The sequence below is a fragment of the Geospiza fortis genome, unplaced genomic scaffold (genome assembly GCF_000277835.1).
Source record: "Geospiza fortis unplaced genomic scaffold, GeoFor_1.0 scaffold185, whole genome shotgun sequence".
Classification (NCBI taxonomy): Eukaryota; Metazoa; Chordata; class Aves; order Passeriformes; family Thraupidae; genus Geospiza; species Geospiza fortis.
Window position 1 is genome coordinate 440,869 of NW_005054469.1, and position 20,899 is coordinate 461,767.

Consider the following 20,899-nt stretch of genomic DNA (forward strand, 5'->3'; position numbering starts at 1 on the left):
ACCCCAGTGCTGCAGGCACTGGAATGTAATTCCAGTTGGGATCCCAACCCCAGTGCTTTCTGATGCACACTGCAAAGTTCCCTACCTAAAAAACTTACAGCTCTTTCTGGAATTCATGGAATAAAACACCCACAGGAACAATAGATGGTTTCATCTTTTTGACTTCTATTACTTCATGTCTCACAGACAAGGATTCTGAAACAACCTTGAGACCAAGGAATATGAAAAACATTTTCTTTTAAAGAACTAGTCTCCTCCATCTATTCACATAAAAGTATCAGTTTGTCACAACAACTTAGAGAATTTTTCTTTCATTAAAAGCATAAATACACTGTAAAATGAATATATAAAATTTCAGCCAAGAGACAGACTGCTGCATGAGAAAGCTGAAATCAATCAAACACTGCCAAGAGGACAGAGTACAACTACCAGATGGCAGCACATTCAGTTCTTAAGCAAATCTAGGGAGTACTTCATGTGTTTAGCACTCTTATTACACATTCAGGATGTGCTTTAGACAGAATAATTTATAAAACAAACTTTTTCCATTCATTACACTATAGAGATGAAATATAATGAAAGACCCAAGGTACCATACCCTTAGGGAAATTGCTTTTTACAGCTTTGCTCCCTGAAAAAAGGAGTACCACCAAACTCATATATTCTTTAGAAATTTGGAGCCTCCTAGCTGGGTACACGCTTCCACCATCAGAACCATCTGACCACACATTCTGAATTTATTTTCTAAGCAGTAAGAGCCCATTTTGGCAGCAACTCTGCTGCTCTGTCTCCTGGTAATCTCTCCTCCACCATGGTTTGTAAGTACACCTGTAGTACAGCAGGAGAAGGTGCCCCACTAAACACTGGCAACTGCTGTTATCAGAAAATGCCACGTGCATCTTGTTTGGTGAAACCTTAATAAAGAAAAAAAAGGGGGAACAAATAGAAAGAGAGGCTCCAGAATATTGTCCTTGTTGGGAAACAACAGAAAGACACAGTGATGGGGTAATTCTGGTCTCACTGCGCTGAAAATAATGATTTTAAATACAGGTTGCTTAGGAAGTTAAGAGTTTTCCAAGCTCAAATTCATTCTGTGGGTAAGTATATCACTATAAACTATTTATGTATCTAATTAAATAATACCTATATCAAGACAGCCTAAAGACACATACCAACCAATCATCTAATCAGCTCAGCATCCCAGGGTTTTGCAGAGGTATTCTAAAACCCTGTCATGAATCTTCAAATGTGATTTGTATCACTGTGAATTGCAGGTGCTAAGGTTATTGCATTTATATTCGCATAGCTGCACACACAGTCCCATCTTCCCTACTCCACTCTGTCAGCCAAATCCAGGGAGAGTTCCAGAGCTGCTGGCTTTATGCAAGAACCCAACCCAAAAACTGATTTTCTCTTCTCATATGAGAGCCAATTAACTTCCATGAAGGTCTATGAGCCAAACATTTTAACTGGTATCTTAGCACAAACAGGTTTATATTTGTTTCCAACAAATAGAAAAACCTTATTTTTATGAGAGAACTGGATAGTCTACTGTATGCAGAGTAGTTTTCAAATCAAAATTTATGACTGATTCCCCAGTCTCCAGACAAGCATGAAGATTAAAGGAAATAAGAACAGTGACATACACTTCTCCTGTCTCATGAAGTTAAAAGAGTGTCTCTGTAGTCTGAAATGAATGACTGAATTATTTGACTTCATATTTCTGCTCACTAAACAGGCTTGGTAAATTTTTCCACTAATTTTCAAATTAGAATTAGGATTCTTCCAAGATGTGTTTCTTCACCCAATGAGCACTGGAAAGCTGCCCTTCTCCTGACAAAGGGCTTTCACAGACCTTTCACTCACAAAGTCAAATACAGAAGCTCATCCTCAAAAAACCAACAGCAATCACTACAATCAGTGTTAGTCACATGTATCACTTCAAACACAGAAGGAAGGACTTTTGCTAAATTTTACAATGTCAGTAAAGGCCAATAAATCTGATGATGACAGCTTACATCTCCACAGGACAAGTGAACTGGAGATGGTCTCCTTGTCCACCATGTTTATGTTTGCTCATAGTGGCAGATGAAATTAACTGTCAAAGATCAAAAATTCTGTTTGAACACTGCAACCACGTTTGGTGTGGACAGGAGCTGCTGCAAACACAGCAATATGCAACACTCCCCACTAATGCTGCACTATGTCTTGCAAAGCATTGGGAATTTGGTTCATTTGAGAATGGAAAGAACAGCTTATGTAGCTTTGCATTATTAAAACCTGCCATAACATAAAGCTTAGCAGTTCATGTTATAGTAACTGAATAGCTGCCAAAAAGAGATTTAAACTGGCAACTGAATTGGATTATATTCAATATTGCAACTGGGCTTTTTAAATTTGCTGTCTAAGTCATCCAGCTGTTAGAAGAACTAAAACCTATGAGTCTGAACCGCTACTCAAAAATATTGCAACATTTACAGTAATTGCCAAAGTTTGCAATGTTTATAGAGATCATATAGCAGATTTATAAATACTAAGAAACATAGTGAGCTGATAAATTATTTCAAATACTTACACAAAATAAATTACCAAAACTGCATTTTGCTGGTATTGAGACTGGATCTTGCACTGGAAAAAAAAGGACTTTGACTTCAAATACTATTGAAAACAAAGTGAGGAATTACCTATCTTCAAGCAGAAACATCAGCCACCAGCAACTGCTCTCAATCACCGTGACAAGACACTGCTCAGATTCAGGAAAAAATAAACATCCTAGCCACTTACACTTTCTGCATACAGAATACTGCAGGGCTTGAGTAAACAAATACCCTGCAGACCCTGCCTGAGATAAAAGGGCTCCTGTCTGGCTTTGCACAGATACACAACATTAAATCAAGGAAAGGCTGCCTACCCATAGCCAGAACCTTCAAGAGATGTCATTGGCATGAGAACTCGCATTGCAGGCATACACTGCACTCTCATTTGAAATTGAAGAATTTATTTTCCTTTGAAGCATCCTCCACTGAGCAAGCAGACATGGAACAAGAAGATATGAAGTCTTTGTAACCAAGAAGAGTCAATTAATGTGTGCAACCTAACCATTATCACCCTTCCTTCCCATTCCTCATTTTAATCGAAAATCACATTATGGGTGAATTGAGGAATTATTTCTTCCCACCCCAAATTACATGGCAGAAGGTCTGCAAGCCCTTTGTGCAAACTGACACTCAAATTGCTCTACCAAATGCTACATAAACTGTTAAGACCTAAAGTATTGCACATCATCCATGACAGCATGGGCAGAGCTGCAAGAAGCAACACCTTAGAGCGACTTCCCCAGTGGTGACAACAAAAATGCATCAGCTCTCAGAACGTAACCCAGTCAGTTCAGGAAAATAGGAAATGATAACTGAACCCTCCAGAGTAATGTTAAAAAAGTCAGAGTTCTGGTAACAGGGTGACCTTTTTAGCTGATGCTATGAACAGTTGTTAGATCTACAATGGATCCATAAAAACTCCAAGCATCTGGAAGGTTGTTCTGAAGATTAACTAGTATCTCAGAAAGAGAAGAAAATTTGGACTGGAAAAATAAATAATTGCTTAAGTTCACATCAAATAATTCATGAGTCAACAACACAATCACAAAAAAAATCTCCTCAGTTCATGCAGTTATTTAATCTCCCAGTCCTTCACTCTAGAAGTCAAAACCTTTTGCATGCAGCAGTTACTGCTACAAAAGGAGCTGTGTGAATACAGAGGGAACCCACAAACTAATATTTTCTATCTGCTTCTATGCATTCTCACAGCTGCAGCCAGAAACCTTTGCTGTAGCCCAGAATATTCCAACAGCCTCATAAATGGACAGAAAGAGTTGAGCATCAGCTACTGTGACAATTCTACCATCACAGAGGTGGCAACACAAGACCTCTGCTTCAAGAGATCTTGGGAAGTCCATTCATCTTCCAGTGATGAATGATGTTGAAACAATCTGTCACAGTATTGCCTCAGGAAGGTTTGGTTCCAGAAACTCTTAAACCAGAGTGTGTCTGCCCCTTAAACTCATGATAACTGAGGCTCCCAAGCACCAGCTGGTGCAGGGTAGTTCAAGAAGTACAGGAAAGAACCAAAATGCTGAGATGAAAAGATTTGTCACATCCAACTTGTGACAAATGCTGGCACCAAGTGATTTTGAAGCTGTTTGTGTTGAGAAGGATGACAAGAAAAAAAGAAAAGCACAGTTGAAGCAGCTAAGATCTGCCTTGATTAGCTGTTTGTGGCCTAAGAATCTGAGGGAAGCCACTGGGACATCCACTGTGCAGGTGCTGGAGATGACACTTCCAGAGTTATGAGCAGTGGAGGAGCTGAAATAGTTCCAGCATCCAGAAAGAGCTGACAGGACACACAAACAGACGTGATTGCGTCAGCAATGAGGTGTGAACTTAGTTCATCTGGCAAGGCTGTGCAGGATTCTTAAAGCAACATTCAACTAAACACTTTAATCCAACAGGAATAGATGACTTTTCCAGTCAAAAAAAAAAAAATCTGGACACCTTTCCAGAAAGTATGTTTAAATCAAGCCACTATCAGTGCACAGAACTCTTGCAGGCTCAGCCATTTGGGGCTGGTGAGCCAACATTCAGGCAAGTCTGAAGGTGAGTGGGCAGCTGCAGAACCCAGTCCTGCCTAAACGGGGAGCAAACAAACCCCTGGTGCAAGGGTACTTCCAAAGCAGTGCTTGGAGAGCTCATGCTGTAGAAGCCAGAAGCACCAGCAGGTCACAGTGTACAAACCATATCAAGTCTCTGATTCCACTTTCTTGTCCCACTCCTCTTTTAAGGAATTGCTGATAGATAACTGTGCTCTATGTCTTGAGCACACCAGTGTCTGCAGGTGAGCTGCACCTACCCTGTGTTTGTAAGGACATCCTGTACCTCCACAGTTTCCAGCTGGTGTTCAGAACCACCATTTGTTAGTTCCTATTATGAATTGCATTAACCTCCCATGCCCAAAGAATCACATCACACTAAGATAGTAAAGCAGGCTCCTTTTCTCTTTAGTATCTACCCCTTTAAATGATTCTAATATTAGTCTAAAAAAACCTGAATCAGTTCAAAATCAGGCACTGTGACAACCCCTCAGTTTAAGAACAAAACTCAAGTCCTAGACTGATGAAAGAAATAAAACCTTAAGGTCTTTACCACCCTAGAAAAACAGGAAAGCAAATATTTCCTTACAAGCTGCTGCCTAATCATTTTGCTATGGTCCTCATAAACAAGTGATATTTTATACTTTTATGAACTCTTATCCCATTATTCTTTCATGGCAAGCACTCAAAATTAACTGTAGCAAAACAGTCACTCTATTAAAGAACAGAGATTTTTTTTTTTCACTTGCAATACATTGTGTTCTATTTCAAGCCCAGTTTTCCATCTATAACTTAGTCCTAGTTGTAGCAGAACAAAATTCCAGCTTTTATGACAGAAGACTTTTTTTGATCAATAGAAGTCAGCAGCAAAAGCATTTGTGGTTTTTCTCTGGAAAGCATTTGTGGCCACAGACTCAAAGAAGGAAGAAAGGGAGGGGGATTAACTCTTCAGTGAAGGTCAAAAACATAATTTAAAAGTGATCCAAGAAGAGCAGCTGTGTCTGTCAGCACAAGCAGGATTACCAGCTGGAGAATTTACCAGCAGTATGAAAACAATGCACACCAGATGTCAAATGTTGCAACTGTGAGTAGGAAAGCAACTCTGGGCATGGCACTGTCATGTTAATACTCATTGCCAGACAGATTTCATATTTAGCATTTATTTATTAATTAGACACTACTAGGGAGAAACAATAACATTTTGAGCTTCACAGTGTAAGTCAGAGGCAGGTGTGCACACTGGAAACATTTAACATTCTTTATTTTCAGTTATTCTTTCACTGTAAACACAAGACAACAATTTTAAAGCTAACTAGCAAATACTAGAACATCTGTGCCTGAACTTGCTTTAGTCCACTCAGTTCAATCTGAGCTTTTAACTTCAGTTTGGACTTTTTTTCAACTAAATCTGAAACAAATATTAAGAAAAGAAGTAAAACCACACTCTCTTCTGTGTATAGCTATCTGGAAAGAATTGCACCTAAGTTATTCAAAAGTGAAGCAAATACTTCACTTACACCTCTACCAGCACTTCCTTCATCAGCTGCTTATCTTCCTTGTCTTTCTGGGGCATTCTTGTCTTTCTTTTCCTGCACATTTTACATCTTGAAGTGGAACTCATCCATTCCAGTGTTTGAAACAGTGTTATACCAGTTTTGCTGTGTAAAATATCTGATGTTGATTTTCTTCTTTATATATGTATATTCTTCTACATATATATGTATATTCTTGTATAACCTTGGTCATATCCCCCTTTGCATGAATGTCTACAGAAACCATTACAGTCTCTGCTTGCAGCTTCTCCCATTTTCATTCCTGTTCTCCAAACATCTCTCCTAAATGCTCCAGTTGCTACACTACCCTTTTTCTCCCTTCCATGCTCTTTGCCTAAGAATGGATGGCTCATCCTCTTGGTTAATCCCTACTGCTTGATCATGATGTGAAAGAATTTTCCAGTTTTCACTGTTAAACTCAAATTTAATATAATATTTCTATCATTAAAAATCAATTATAAGGCACCAAGAAACTGAAAATATGGATGGTAATACTGGAATTATTTATCCCAGAGGGTATTCTAGGAACTTGTTTGAAGTTTGTTTTATATCTTCCTTGATGGTGCAATTGCTTTATCCAAAGGAAGACATGCCCACAGAAAAATATGGTACCAGCATAACTGAATCAAGATGAATAAAGTTATTTAAGTACAAATACTGTTAGCAGAGGGAATGGACATGTGTTTGTGGCACCTTATCCAGACATGGAACATATGTTAGTATAGGGTTGCTAACTGCTGCAATTAAAAAAAGAAATTAGAAATGCCTAATCAATTGACACATTTAACTGCTTATGCAACCATTACTTCTTTTGTTCTCTTAGAGAAAGAAATTTCTTATATATTTCATTATCATTAATTCAAATTCTCCTTAGCCTCTGCAGTCATCTTACTGTATGACAGCCTATTCCTCATGGCTTACCTTAGCTTTGCCATCCTGTGCAGACATGTATCCAACACACATGCTCTCTGTTGTATGGCTCCACAGAAATTCCACTAGAAAGGAAAATGCAAGAAGTTACAAAAAAGGCCTTGGTTTAAAATACAAGATGCAATTTAACAAGACTGTGTCTTGAGGAACAAATATAGCAAGGATAAAAAACAAAGACCAAAAACTACTTACCAGAGCAATTAAATCTCAAAAGAAACAGCTATCAAAAAACCAGGATTTCCCTGAGTATTCACAGTCACAACTGCAGAACTATTACCACAATGAGCATGTTACTTGGATGATATGGAGCATCCAAGATGAGAAATACATCAACTCACAACTGCAGTTAAAAATTGGACCAACTTCTAAAGCAGTGGACTTTTCCACCCATCAGAAAAAGCTGACAGAACTTGTATTTGCCTGCTTTGAACCCAGACAAAAGCATAAAGCCAGGTGACCTACAACAAAAGGTAAAGGGGGATTTGTGGCTCAGCTGCCCAAGCAGGACACAGGCAAACATGCAGAAATAGTCAAGTTTGCAATATGGGAATTGAAGATATAGATCAGGCAGGAACATCTGGTAAAAGCAAAATTATCCCGCAGAAAAAGGAGGAGGGATGTATGATGGAAACAGGGTAACATGCACAATAAGAAAGATTTCTGGCAAAATTAGAGGAATTTCTGGATTTAAAGTATGCTGAATTACACCCCCTTTCTTTGTGGAGAGTGTAAGGAGCACTAAAGGTGAGAGAGGAAAGAAATACGAAGAAGAAATCCGTAGCAAAGCACTCCCAGGTCTGATTACCTGGACTTCCAGCACCAGATAAACAACAGCAGCTCTCTGGTACTGCACTCACAGCTAATTCAGGGTATCAGTGTCAGATATCCTAAAGCACTGCCATGCTTGCAGTGATAATTAAGAAAACTAATCACTGCTCACAAGTATTGTTAATGCCTGTTAATCCAGAAAGGTGCTGTGCAGCAGTCTGAATTGCTGCTAGCATAGTCCAGGGTAAAGAAGCAAAAAGGACCTGTCCTGAAGTCTGAAAGTATTGTGATTTATCAGCTGTTTAACAGCCTGTTCCAGTAATCTTTAATTGCCTGATACACATGCAGGTATCTTTATGTACACAAACACACTCCTACACAGCTGCAACACAGAATTCAGACAAAGAGCACATTATTCAAATGTTCAGCTCTCTCTCAGTGGAGCTTTATAAATTGCCACACTCTTTTCTTCCTGCTCTCTGTCGTGGTCATTTTTCTTTGTATTCATAAAGTCCATAATTTGGAAGGGGGGAAAGAAAAAAGAATAGCTGATCAGAATTTAAGGCATTTCACGGAATCTTGTAAAAGGCTTTAAAAAAATGCACTGAGGCACAATTTTTTCTCTGGATGGGAGGCGTCTTACATGAATTACACAAGATGCCTTGAACAGACATTTCCACATATTTCTTTTGAGAGTGGCTTTCACATACTGCAAAAAAAGCATCCCTGGATGAGTTTAAAACCTTCACTCATTCCTATTCCTCATGTTCCTTTAGGTCACAGCCTGCTGAGCACACTTATCCTTTGAACCACATCTCAGTGCACAGCAATTAAACCACAGCAGGAGATCAAATGTTAGATGATCCCAGCAAGACTTGAAGATTCTGACAGATATGCAGATATCATCATAAAAGAAAAATGAACTTCATGGAGGTGTGTGCTCTGCTCCCCCAGAACAGATTGGTGACTGATACCACCAAAGGTGAATCAAAAGCTTTCACAGAGTGAAACATACCCAGCACAATCAATGTGTGTTGGAGGGGCCCAACCTCTCCATGGCACCCCAAAGGCTCCACTGCCAGTGAAAGCATTTTTTTAAAGACAAATTTAAAATTTGTCTTTAAATTTAATAAATTTAAATTTAATTTAATTTTAATTTATTTTTAATTTACTTTAATTTTAATTTAATTCCTATTTTTCAATTTTGAGAAGCTGAGAAACAGTTCAGAACAAATACCCTCAAAATATTATATCTTTGCCTTTGAAAACTACCAAAAGTAGCCTGTACTAGCACAAACCTTGGTTATTGTTAGCCATTATATGTAGTGAACTATACTGAAAATTCTAAATTACATGTGAAATATCTTCAGATAAGTATATTTTCAACCATTTAATAAGTCACTTCCTTGCCATTTGTTTCAATATTAAAAAGAAATAAATAAAGATGATCCATGTAACAAAGACATGAGAGTTCTTTATTCTATACACAAAGTTTTTCAGTATTAACCAACTTATTTTCAGTCCAAACAAAAAAATACTACATAGGTTTAATTGTGTATTATCTCTGCATTCATTGTAATGTAGGAAATTTCCACGGTACAGAAAAAGCACTGTATTACAATTAATATCTGTTAGTTCAGTGGAAAGAAAATAAAAAATCAATGGACAATCAATAGTCTTTACTTATGATGTACAATATATGGGGATTTTATAAATTAATTTTTGAGGAAAAAGTGCCAAATCTTCATTAATAGAATATGTTCTCTTACATGAATGACAAGCAAATCTCTGAATGACTTCCAAATCTCAGGAATTGAAGGTTATGTTGATCTTGTTCGTTCTCACTTAATCAGACTTGTATTTTCATTTTCTTAACTCTTTTTATAAGGATAGAATTTATGTTGCAGGATGCTGTTGCACTAGATAATGTCACAAATGGGTAAATAATAATAAAGCAGAGTATTATACAAAGGAAAAAACACTTTAACTCTGGTAACATTAGACAGGTCAATGTGACCCAAGAAATACGCACATAGCTGCACATCTGAGGAGCCCCACAGGAAAGGAGATGGCACAAGTGTCATCCTCAAGTAATTCATATGCCCCCAATCCCCAAATTCCTTCCCTCAGAGAGGCCTTACTGTCTCAGGGTTGTATTTCCACTCTGTTCTGCTCATATCTACAGCCTTCAGTTCCCATCTGTTCCTCCCACACAAACCACGGGACAGTTTTCCATAATACACTTTTCTGCCTTAAAGCAGCAAGAGAGAGATTGTGTTTCCAGGACAGACAGAGGGATGAAGGGATGTAAAACCTTTTTGGAACCAGACAGCTACTGGTAGAGGCAAAGTCCATGTGATTTCAGTATGAGCAGCAGAAAGTTCTGTTTGGTGCAAATAGTAACTGTGACTTATCTAAACCGATTTTCCTGGCCATTACCAAGAATAAACAACCATAAACAACTTTTCTTACAAATTTTCAGTGCATTCTCCAAATTCACACATTTTCTTACGCAGAAAGGAGGAATAAAGAACTTTGTAGAAAGCATTTTTCAAAATTAAGCTACTGAGAAGCAGCAAACAGCTACATCCATTACTCACAGCTATAAATGCAATTTTTCTTATGAGGAACACATCCCACCTCACCACAAGCAACTATTGTATCTATGCCATAGGTTTAGAAGGATCCCACACAATCCTCTGAATGACAATTCTGCTTAGAAATGATGTGTCAGAAAGAATGCTCTTTTCTGGAGTTTTGTTAATATTAGCCTCGTTTGTTCCCTATTTCACTTTCTAAATTTTTATTATTTCAATGTCAATTCCATTTTGTTTTCTCTGTGCCTTTCAAACACGCACAGAGATTTCACTTCACCCTTCATTTTAAATTAAAATGAGTAAGAATTCCTTACCTAGTAAAGTTGGCTTTTCCTGTGAGGATTCGGGCTCTGCTGAACACCTGCAGGAGCGGAGAACGATCACACCTCCGAGTACACCATCCTCATTGGCTAGGAAAGGTGAACCTGGACAAAATCATTGGGGAGAATTACTTGCAATAGAAACAATTTCTTGGGCATTTTTTTTTAATTTGACTTTCTGCCTTTTCCCTTTAATCTTGCCACTAGGAGTTGAAAATGACAGATCAAACAGTGCTTTTACAAAAGCATCGGTTCTCTTTTTCCTAGTGTTTCAAAGGAATAATTTTCTGGAATGTTAATCTACTAATTCACCAGCAATCAAAAAAATGAAGAGCTACATGGAATAAAACAAAAACATTAAAAACTACCTTTGTGAGTGCAAACCTCAAATGTAATTTGGATGGACCAAGGAAAATATAATAATGAAAAACGGAGTGTCAAGTTGAAAAACAGTTGTGACTCAATACTTAGCTCTTTCTGTTCTATAGGTTATATAAAGACATACCTAAAAAATCAAGCAGATTTAGGTCATTTTTACAGTTTATTCATTTTTGCCAATTTAAAGCCCTTTGTACAGAGGCATCATGGAACTGCTGTACTGTCTGCTTTGCTGTTTGATGAATACTAACAGAAAAGCCTGAGCACATCCTTCTTACAGTGGCTCCTCTGTTGTTAATTTAAGACATAGGATATAAAAGTCTTCTATCAGAAGCTGGAAAAGCTTTAAAGGTAGCTGAACCAAGCCTAAGTATTTTTTCTCTGGTTTGCAATTTGAAATAAGATTCCTATTGCTTTAAATGTGGAAACAATGGTGTAATTTACATGCAATATAAAATGTCTTGAGCCACAAAATTAATCAAGTTCTTGCACTCTGGCCCATAGACATCCTAGTTACACATCTGCATTATACTGTCATTTAAAATTGAATATACGATCGCAACAGCCATTTAATGTAATTCTTTTCAATTCTTTCTTTTAAATAAATTAGTGTTCAGGCACTGTAATTTGCCAGCCACTAGAACTTTAGAGCAGATCTATCCATTAGCCTCCTTTAACTTGCCCACAACTATTTGTATGATTAAAATTACTCCTTTAATGCAAATAACAACAAAACTACCCAATAAAAACCAACTTTGAGCATTACCATAAGGAAAACTAAAAGCTTTTTTGTGTTTTCTCTAAACATTAGAGCAGCCACCTTGAAAAATGATACAAGGTGGCCACTGCAATAGAAGCTCAAATTGCAGGAAAATAATAAATGCAGTGTGCTTAATAAACAGTAATATCTTACTTAATCTAATGCAAACAGATTATTATCTTTAAAGTGCCACTTGTTTTGTAAAAGAACTATTACTAGTTACACCTAGTAATACACCTCCTGCATTACTCACTGACAGTGACCAAGTCCCTGTGAAATAAGAATGCAGCCCATGATAAGGTAGTAGATAAAACAGGAAAATATGTTTGGTTAAAATAGAAACACAAGGCTTGGAAAGTTGTGAAGGGTTTTACCACCCAAGTCAAAAGCAGGCACTTCAAAGACAATGCCTCTACCTGAACTTGGTCTGCAGATCTAATCTTACACTAAACTGCACAAATGATTTAGGCTCTAAGCCATGGTGAAAAGTCTAAGCTCTCTAAGCTGTGGTGAAAAGTCATTGCAAAGAGACAGAAAAGCTCAAGTTCCTTTTTAATAAGCAGTTTCTCCTTCCCTTTCAAGAGCTGTGAAAGATTCTTCCAAGGTTCTAGTGAAAAATATTAATTATTTCTTTAATTAGAATGGCTAAAAATGTTCTACTTCATCAGAAGACAGCCAGCAAACAGCATTCACAGCAGACAGCATATTCAAGGGCACAGTAAAACACTGGGACTGTATGAGTGCACATAATACCAGACAGCAACTACTGATTATAGTTTATACAGTTGGTTCCACTGAAGTCTTGTTCTAGAAATGCTTCCATTAGTTTAATCACTTATTTTAGGGATTTTGTTTCTCCCACACTCTGAAAAAAAGAGATGAAAGGGAAGTCTGTAAATAAGCTAATTATGTATTTCATCATTTTCCCAGTATTTTTGTCAAATGTGCCATCATGACTGACCAAACTGTCAGCAATCTGAGTAACTTTTACATGGTCTTTTGAAATTTCACAAGGCTTAGCAGTGTATTTCTTTCATTGCAGAGACTCTGCAGCACAACAGTAACACTGCATTTCCATCAAAAAACTTCCATTTTTACAGGGATTTCTTTGCAAGAACAAAATATTCATCTTCAGTGAAACAAAGAATAAAAAAACAAATCATTCAAAGCAAGTGTTTTTTGGAAAAAGGGTTTAAATGAGTAATTTTAAATTTGAGCTTCAAGCACATAAGACAAAGTCTTCAGCTTACAACTTCATCCAAAAAGATGCTCAACCTCAACATGAACAACTGAGAGCCCCAATTCTGTCAGCATAAATAGCATTTGTTTATTGACATTAAACATGGTGTCCATTATACTGCCCTAAGTATGTACACAATTGTTTTCTGAACAAATTACTTCCTTCAATCATTATGCACCATGGAAGCTTTATTACCAGTCCACAAAACTCAAAGGCTTTGAAGACCACTCAAAAGTTGGAAAACTGACTGTATTAATTCAGCCTTTGCTGAAGTACACTGCCACTCTGTTGCAACAGGAAAACTCCAGAAGAGGATTAACTTAACAGCACTGCACCTGATTCAAGTGTGATGAAAGTCTTAATTTCAGCACCCACAAAACACAACAGATGGGCAAGACATTGACTTCTTCAAGAATGACACAGGTTGGGCCTTTGGACTTAGAAGAAATGTTGGTTATGCCACATGAAACCAGGTCACACTGCACTAACTTGGTAACAGTACTACTGGTGTGAGATGAATAAAATTACTTAAAGTGACTTTTAGCAGGTAATTTGAATGAAACATTGAACCAAATGTCTTAAAAAACTGTGTTATGCAAACAAAGCAAGGATGATGGGAGACATTATCTCTCCTACACACAAAAACATAGTCTTGCTTGCCCTTTTAATCTTCTACACCATTGCATCATCACCTGGAGAATGAGCATTATCCTGGAATGGTGGGAGAAGTCTGAAAAAGAACATCCCCCTTGTTTCCATCTCCAAACACAAGCAGCAAAGAGGACACAGTCACTTGCACTACTACCCTGCAAAGATTCAGGATTTCCCCACCCATGGCCACTCTGCCTCCCTGTTTCTGTTGAAGGCCTCCATCCCCAGACACATCAGAAGCAAACTGAGTGACTCCACCCTCACCCGTCCCAGATGCCTTCAGCAGCAAGTTCAGCTAAACCATCTCAGTGCAAAATCAGCAACAATACAGTTTGTGTCTCCAATTCACTGCCTAAGTTGTGGAGAATCAATCTCTAAGAAGTGTCAAAAACGAGTTGCCTACAATAATAATATTACAATATTCTGTGTTACAGTACATTCAGGCTGTTCCTCTGCTCTTAAAAATCAGACCCTAAGCCAAATTAACTACATGCTGAAAAGCATATTGTTTAAAAGTTACTTATTTTTCAATTAAAGCAATTTTTCAAAAATGTTAAAAGAGGAATTCCAATATAATACTTTTTTTAAACAAGGATCTTTTTAGATATGTGGACCTACTGATGATGATTATAATTATGTTAAAGAGCATATTTTAACAAATTAGACAGAGCAAATGAGTAGGTCTAGTAAGCAAAATTCCAGACAGCTGAATGCTATGCATCCATCACTGGATCTGTAAAAATAATGGTACAAAAGTATCATACTCTTTTTTTTGGTACAGTATTATACTTTATTTCTAAAGAGAATCCATGAATCATACACACAAGTTAATTTGACTGTTCTCATAACACTGTGAATTCAAAGGTTAGGAACACATTTCATTAATTTAGTTCTAAAAGTCATTTTGTTACAGCCAACCCATTGTGAAAAAGAATAACAGAGCAGACTTTGGTAAAAAATAACAATATAGGTAATGACTTTTTTCTATACATGTTTAATTAGTATTTCAAGAGAAGGAGAAAAAGTGGAACTAAAATACTGCCATGTATATTAAAGGCAGAATGATTTCTCATTAGAAAGAAAAAGTGATCTGGCTTCTACCTTCTACACCATTTTTGCTCTCTCTGTACTTTTCAGAAGAATATGTTTTCTTGTAAAAATTCAAAATTTAGTTAAACTATGCCTACTACCCAAAAATACTGTTTTCCACTGCAATAAAACAGAATTGCTGGATAAATCTTTGATCTAATAGCTTGCTAATGACAAAATTACAAAAACCTGGGACTTTAAATACCATTTTAATTCTCATGAAGCCCAGTGTTCCTTTCCCAGTTACACTGGCAGAACCACTGTGGAATGTGGGATGAAAAATCCAAAGTAAAATTCCAACTGCAGGCTAACTAATAATGTTAGCACTGACTGGCCACAGCAGAGAAAAGGGGTAAGACAAAACCAAACAAAGCCCATATTTCATTAGTTTTGGTCAAATCCTTACCTTCCCTAGTCACAAAACTACATTTTACAAAACACATTTCTCTCCTTCAAAGCTCAACTACTCTGTTATTGCTATGTGACATACAGAAAGCATCACTACATTTTTATTTATGTGTTTCGTATGCTATTAATCTGTAGCAATGGTCTCTGAAAAACAAGCAAGCAGGTCATCACAGCTACTCCACATTCCCTGATCCCATCAAGTTCTGCAAGAGCAGCCAGAGCTGAACACCATGACCCAGGGTTCAGCTGCTGATCAGGGACAGAACTGAGAGTTTTGCAAGTGTTAAAGCAAATAATGGCCTCAACATTCAGTCTTGCTCTGGAGGAGCTACAGTTACAGGTGAAGAACACTTTGGCATCTTTTGTAAATTAAAGCTCTCCTGTGATGAAGATTGGTCCCTCCAGATCATGGGAATGAAGTTGTTCACTTCTGATCCTTTTTCCCCTATTTGTAGTTACTGCACAGAACCATTCCAGCACAGATTCAACACCAAGCTGTAAATGAAGTGTTTTATTTACACTTACCCAGCTGAAGGATGAACCAGCTGCTCATCAGATGTTCTACATTCACACTCTTCCATAGCAGAGAAACCATTACCAGCTTCATTGTTTACATCAGCTTTCAAAGGCTTAGAACTTGGGTCTAAACACTGGCTGTGGTGTGGTGCAACCAATTAAGTGCTTCAGCATCCCCCAGATTTAACAGAGGGCAGTTAAACAGCTCTAAACCTTCTTGTGCACTGAGTGAAATTGTGACTTTTTCAGATCAACAGTTACAGGTGACCTTGGCCACTGGACTGTCAGCTTGTGTACAGAGTGTGGTGGAAGTGAAGCTGTTTGCCACTCTGCTTCTGCTATGTATCCCACTAAACTCCAAATATAAGAAGCACTAAATGAAGCCTGCTTTTGATTTCATGCACCATTATTTGGTGAATGCTTAAGCACAAGCTGTCTCAAGTCAGAGGTCTTTATATTTCATGATACATTAGGTTAAAACATTTATAGTTAATTTTTAAAGAAGCTGCAAGAGAAAACACCTGCACTTTAAAACTTTACAGGTAAGACTTTAAGAAACTAAATAACTGAGGATACCACAGACCAATAAAATCCCAATGCTTTTGACATGGAGAAGCATAGGGAGGACCTATACAAATCCTTGTGGAACATCACCGTGTTGTGTTTATGAAAATTCAGGATCACTTCATTCTCCTCTGAAATCCTTTTCTCTGTGTCATGGAGAAGCATAATAATGCTTCCATAGTTTGTTTCCTCTAGTAGGAAACCACAAAGGATACTACAAAGCTTACAGTGATGCAGCACCAAAGGAAACTCTAATCCACTATAAAGTTACTACAACACTCTGCAATGCCAGTCACAGTCTTGTAACTGTTGAAGTACGAGGCTTTTTCCTCCTCAGCAAGCATAACTAATAATCAGGAAATTAAGTTTCTGTGATTCTTAGCTGTCCAAAGTCTTGCTCAGAAGAGAGGATTTTGACACTGCATTTCTAGAAGAGAAAGTGTCAGCATTATTCTTCTGCTATTACCTTGCTGCAGACTCGGCTCAACTGAAGTGCAGTTTAAAAATGCAAGAATAGAGAAACAGACCTCTGCTAAGGAAAGAACAAATGTCACATTCCAACTATGTCTTTCAGCTCATTATTTTCTAATACTTCATAAGGAGTTCTAAAGTACCATTGGTAATGCTGCCACTGTTAAAAGCCCAGATTTCCAGCCAATGAGATGACACAAATATTTACTCTAAGTCTACATTAGAGTCTACAAACACAAACTTGGCTGCATTTGAAAGGAATGATGAGTAACAAAATCCTCCCTTCTTCTGTCTGGAAGGTACTTGTGTTTACAGAACACCATTCTTTAACTGTGAACCAAGCCTTCTGCACTCTTTGACTAAAGATATGGCACCCATTCCATCTACAAAAAGTTTATATTTCATTTCTCTCACCTCTGATTCAACCAGCAGTTGTGCATTCTCCACAGTACGCTGGCTCTCAGAAAGGATGAGAGAAGCACATCTGACATGAGTTTGCTCATCACCTGCTGTTTAAACAGCGCTCACTGTCTAAGCCAGGCATTCCCTAGCTGGAAGGATTCCCAGGACTCTCTGCAGAGACTCAGAGTCCTGTAAACAGGAAGCACCAATCTGATGGCAACTGCCAAAATCAGCTGTTCAACCCTCTGATACAACTAACACACATTTTGACTTCTGATAAAACATTCTAGCTCAGCTTTGTCAAAGGCTGGGTTTTTTCCCCAATGCCTTGGTCCATTATAATTCTGGTGACAGTTTGACAAGACCACAAAGCAGGGCTCTAAGGAAGGCAAGGGAAGCATCCATGCCATCAGCAAGGAGGCTATTACCCCATTTTATCCTGATGTTTCACAGTAAGGAATTCTGCACCCTACCACACATCCTGTGCTATCAACTAGCACATAAAAAGCCACAGCAAAAAATCTATTTAGTATAAACCTACTGTTTTTAAGTGTAATGCATGTTTTTAACCGTTGGACTGTATTTGCCACATGTAACTTTGCATTCCATCTGCAGAATTGCCAAGATGGTCAAAATTTCTCTACCAGCTACAAACTCAATACTATGTCACACGTAACCGGGAAGATGTATCTGGTTTTTGATGTTTTCCTCCATCAGTCTTCATTCACAGGACAACTGAGCACAAACTAGATTTTGTGTTTTCTAATCCAAGCACTTCACCTACACAAAAAACAAAGGTGGTGGTATCTTTTTTCCCCATATGAGCACTGCCCAGAGTATAACTGAGCATACTACACAGTCCTGCTGTCAGGCAGCAGAAGCTTGCAGGGCTAAGTTTCTGAAAATACAAGCCAGACCTGTCCTGAATTAAGACTTGAACAAGAAATTACAAAGCATTTATATAAATTTTATATAAACTTTTTTTCAAATTTTCTTTTCATGAACAGCATTAACTTAATCCTGTCTCTCACTCTTTTCACTTTCTGCTGTTTGGATTTAGTGTTTTCCCAAGGCAGTAACACACCACACTGATATCCTGGTACCTCTGTCTGTGTAGCTCCTCCTTCTCTGCAATTGACAGTTCAGGTGTAACAAATTCTTCAGCAACATTTAATAGGCTCTTATCTCCAACAGAAACATTTTCACATTTCCACTAAAGAATACAATGCATGTCTCACATGCATTGGAGCCAGTTAACATTTTGGATGCAAAGTGGTGGCAAAATACATTTGCATTAAACAGCAAAATGAGAATTGTGTTTTTTGCTAACCATTACCAAACCTAACAAAGAAAACCCAAAACACTCAGAGCAACTCAAAGACGGCACCTTGAACTAAAACAATTTAAATTTTGGGCTTTTATCAGCCAGTCTCTATGAATTACTTCATCAGTAGCTTTCCATCTTGTATGTGTACATGTACTAGTATGAAATGGCAGAAGGCTACATACAATTTGGGCTTGCTTTTAGCACTCTTAGAACAAACAGCAGAATAAATTTTAAGAGCATGGAATAAAATTTGACTTTCCTAAAGTTAGGCCACTTCCATACAATATCTGTAAAGCAGGTTAGAAATTACCAAAGCTATCACATGCATCCTTCCTAAAGGCTTCTTTTGGGTACACAAACTCCTAAATTTGTGCCACTATGCACTGGAATAAGTGACTAAATATAAAAAGCTACGTTTTTGCTGCTTGGATTAGAATCTTTTTGGGGAACACAGAGTGTTCTGCACTCTTACAATACCTAGAAATGACCACAGTACAGCAGCAGATTATCAAGTGCAGTCTCCAATGCAAAGGTGACTTCCCTTCAAAGAGTCAAATGTCAGAAGCAGAATCTAACATGGATTTAACACTAGAAAAAGAAATCAAGAAGTTGCGATGCATTGCTTGCCAAGACCAAGTGCATTAGTCCCTGGGACCCCAAAAGGTGTGTAATGCCCCTCTTTCAGTTCTAATTAAAGTATCACAAAACGAGCTTTGGCAGCACAGTGTGCAAGTATTATGTTGTCCACAAGAAATTTTCAAGATGAAAATTGTCTGTGGATTCTAAAGCTTGAAAAATTTTAAGGGGTTATGAAAACACTGCACGTCAACATATACACCAGAAGCTTCATTGGAATTTTCAAAAGGGCAAGCTCTTATGGTTATTTTAAAAATTCACTTCCATATTTTGCTTATGATTTGAGGAAAGAAAACAAGATCTATATTTACAAAAAATTGAAGATATATTACACAATTCTCTTAAATCAAATAAAAAATTGTTTTTTTAATGAAGTGTATTTCACTTTTCCAAGAAATTAATTTTATTATGCAAATAGCAAACCAGAATCTGTCTGTCCAAAGCATTTAATTAGAACAAGAAATGGTTTTGAGGTCTACTATTTTTAAAAGGGTTAACATGATGAATAATTTTTATTAATGCTCCTAACTCATCAATTCTAAAATATGCAATTGTACACCACAGTTCATGATTCAGACAGGAAATTCTTTCTTCAAACCTCTCTGGGTATTCTATGACTCACATAACAACTGAGGTATTTCCAAGGGTTTTCCTTTAAATATCCTAATATATTCTTCTGTAGTTTAACATTTTTCAGATGTAACACAAGACTAAATCTGAAGCCAACTGCAACACAAGGCTTCAACAGAAATCACAAGAATAAATATCTCTGATAGAGTTACTTGCATTTTCAAGTAACTTGCATTTAGGCAATTTGTGCCATATACTTACCAATAAACTTGTTTTGCATAGTCTCTAGGAGAGCTTGGTGGGCATCCTCTGTTTGCAAAGCACATGAACATTCTCTGGCCAGTATGGTCCTGACAAGGTGCTCTCCACAACCTAAAGAAATATTAAAAATAGTCAAAATACAGATATCACTTTGAAGAAACCCTGTCATTAATTTATATAATCACATTAATTTGGCTGTGATGATGCACAATAGTGTTTCTTCACAGTGATGCAAATGACAAGTGTCTGCCACACATTTTTATTTTTTAAAAAGGCTGACACAAAGTCACTCAAAAATTCAAGTAAGTCAGTGGTTTTCTCACAACTTATATGAAATTTTCACTCCACAAAGTCATAAACCAAACAAAAATTAAACAAAAATTACAGAAAGAAGAAACAGCAACACTGACTTAGCATGTCTATCCAGATAGAATCCTCTTACTAATCATTCTCCTGGGAATGATCCTTGCATGCCACTCTCCAAACCAAGAACAACTTCAGTGACACAGTAACTCCTTTTGCATGACAGAATATTCTGCTTAGTCCATCTGATTCAGCCTTTTTGCAACAAAGGAATACATGAATTCAGCCATATGGCCAAAGTGGCTGGTCACTGGAGTCCTAATACAGATTCCTGTAATTTTTAAAGGTTTGTCCTTAAGAAATTAAAAAGCTTCTGCAAACAATCATTTATTGCCTCAGTGTTTTCTGTACCTATCCCCTGAAACCTATTTTTGGTGAAGACAAGCAGGTCATTACTGCTACTCTTGCTCTGTAGGAACACTTTCACACCTGCTATTTTTTCTCCTACAC

General features: G+C 37.4%; 1 protein-coding gene across 5 annotated transcripts in view; it reads right to left on the minus strand.

Annotated features, from left to right (window-relative positions):
• Positions 1-20,899, minus strand: part of TASP1 (taspase 1) — a 76,080-nt gene that overhangs the window by 4,472 nt on the left and 50,709 nt on the right. For all 5 annotated transcript variants that reach the window (XR_004082460.1, XM_005428045.2, XM_005428043.2 and 2 more), the window contains 3 exons: positions 20,087-20,197; positions 10,808-10,918; positions 7,120-7,193 (listed from right to left, as the gene is read on the minus strand). Coding sequence is in view for 4 of the 5 variants with exons in the window: in XM_005428045.2 (XP_005428102.1) it covers positions 7,120-7,193; positions 10,808-10,918; positions 20,087-20,197 (296 nt within the window). In the remaining variant the exon portion in view is untranslated. The remainder of the gene's footprint in view (positions 1-7,119; positions 7,194-10,807; positions 10,919-20,086; positions 20,198-20,899) is intronic.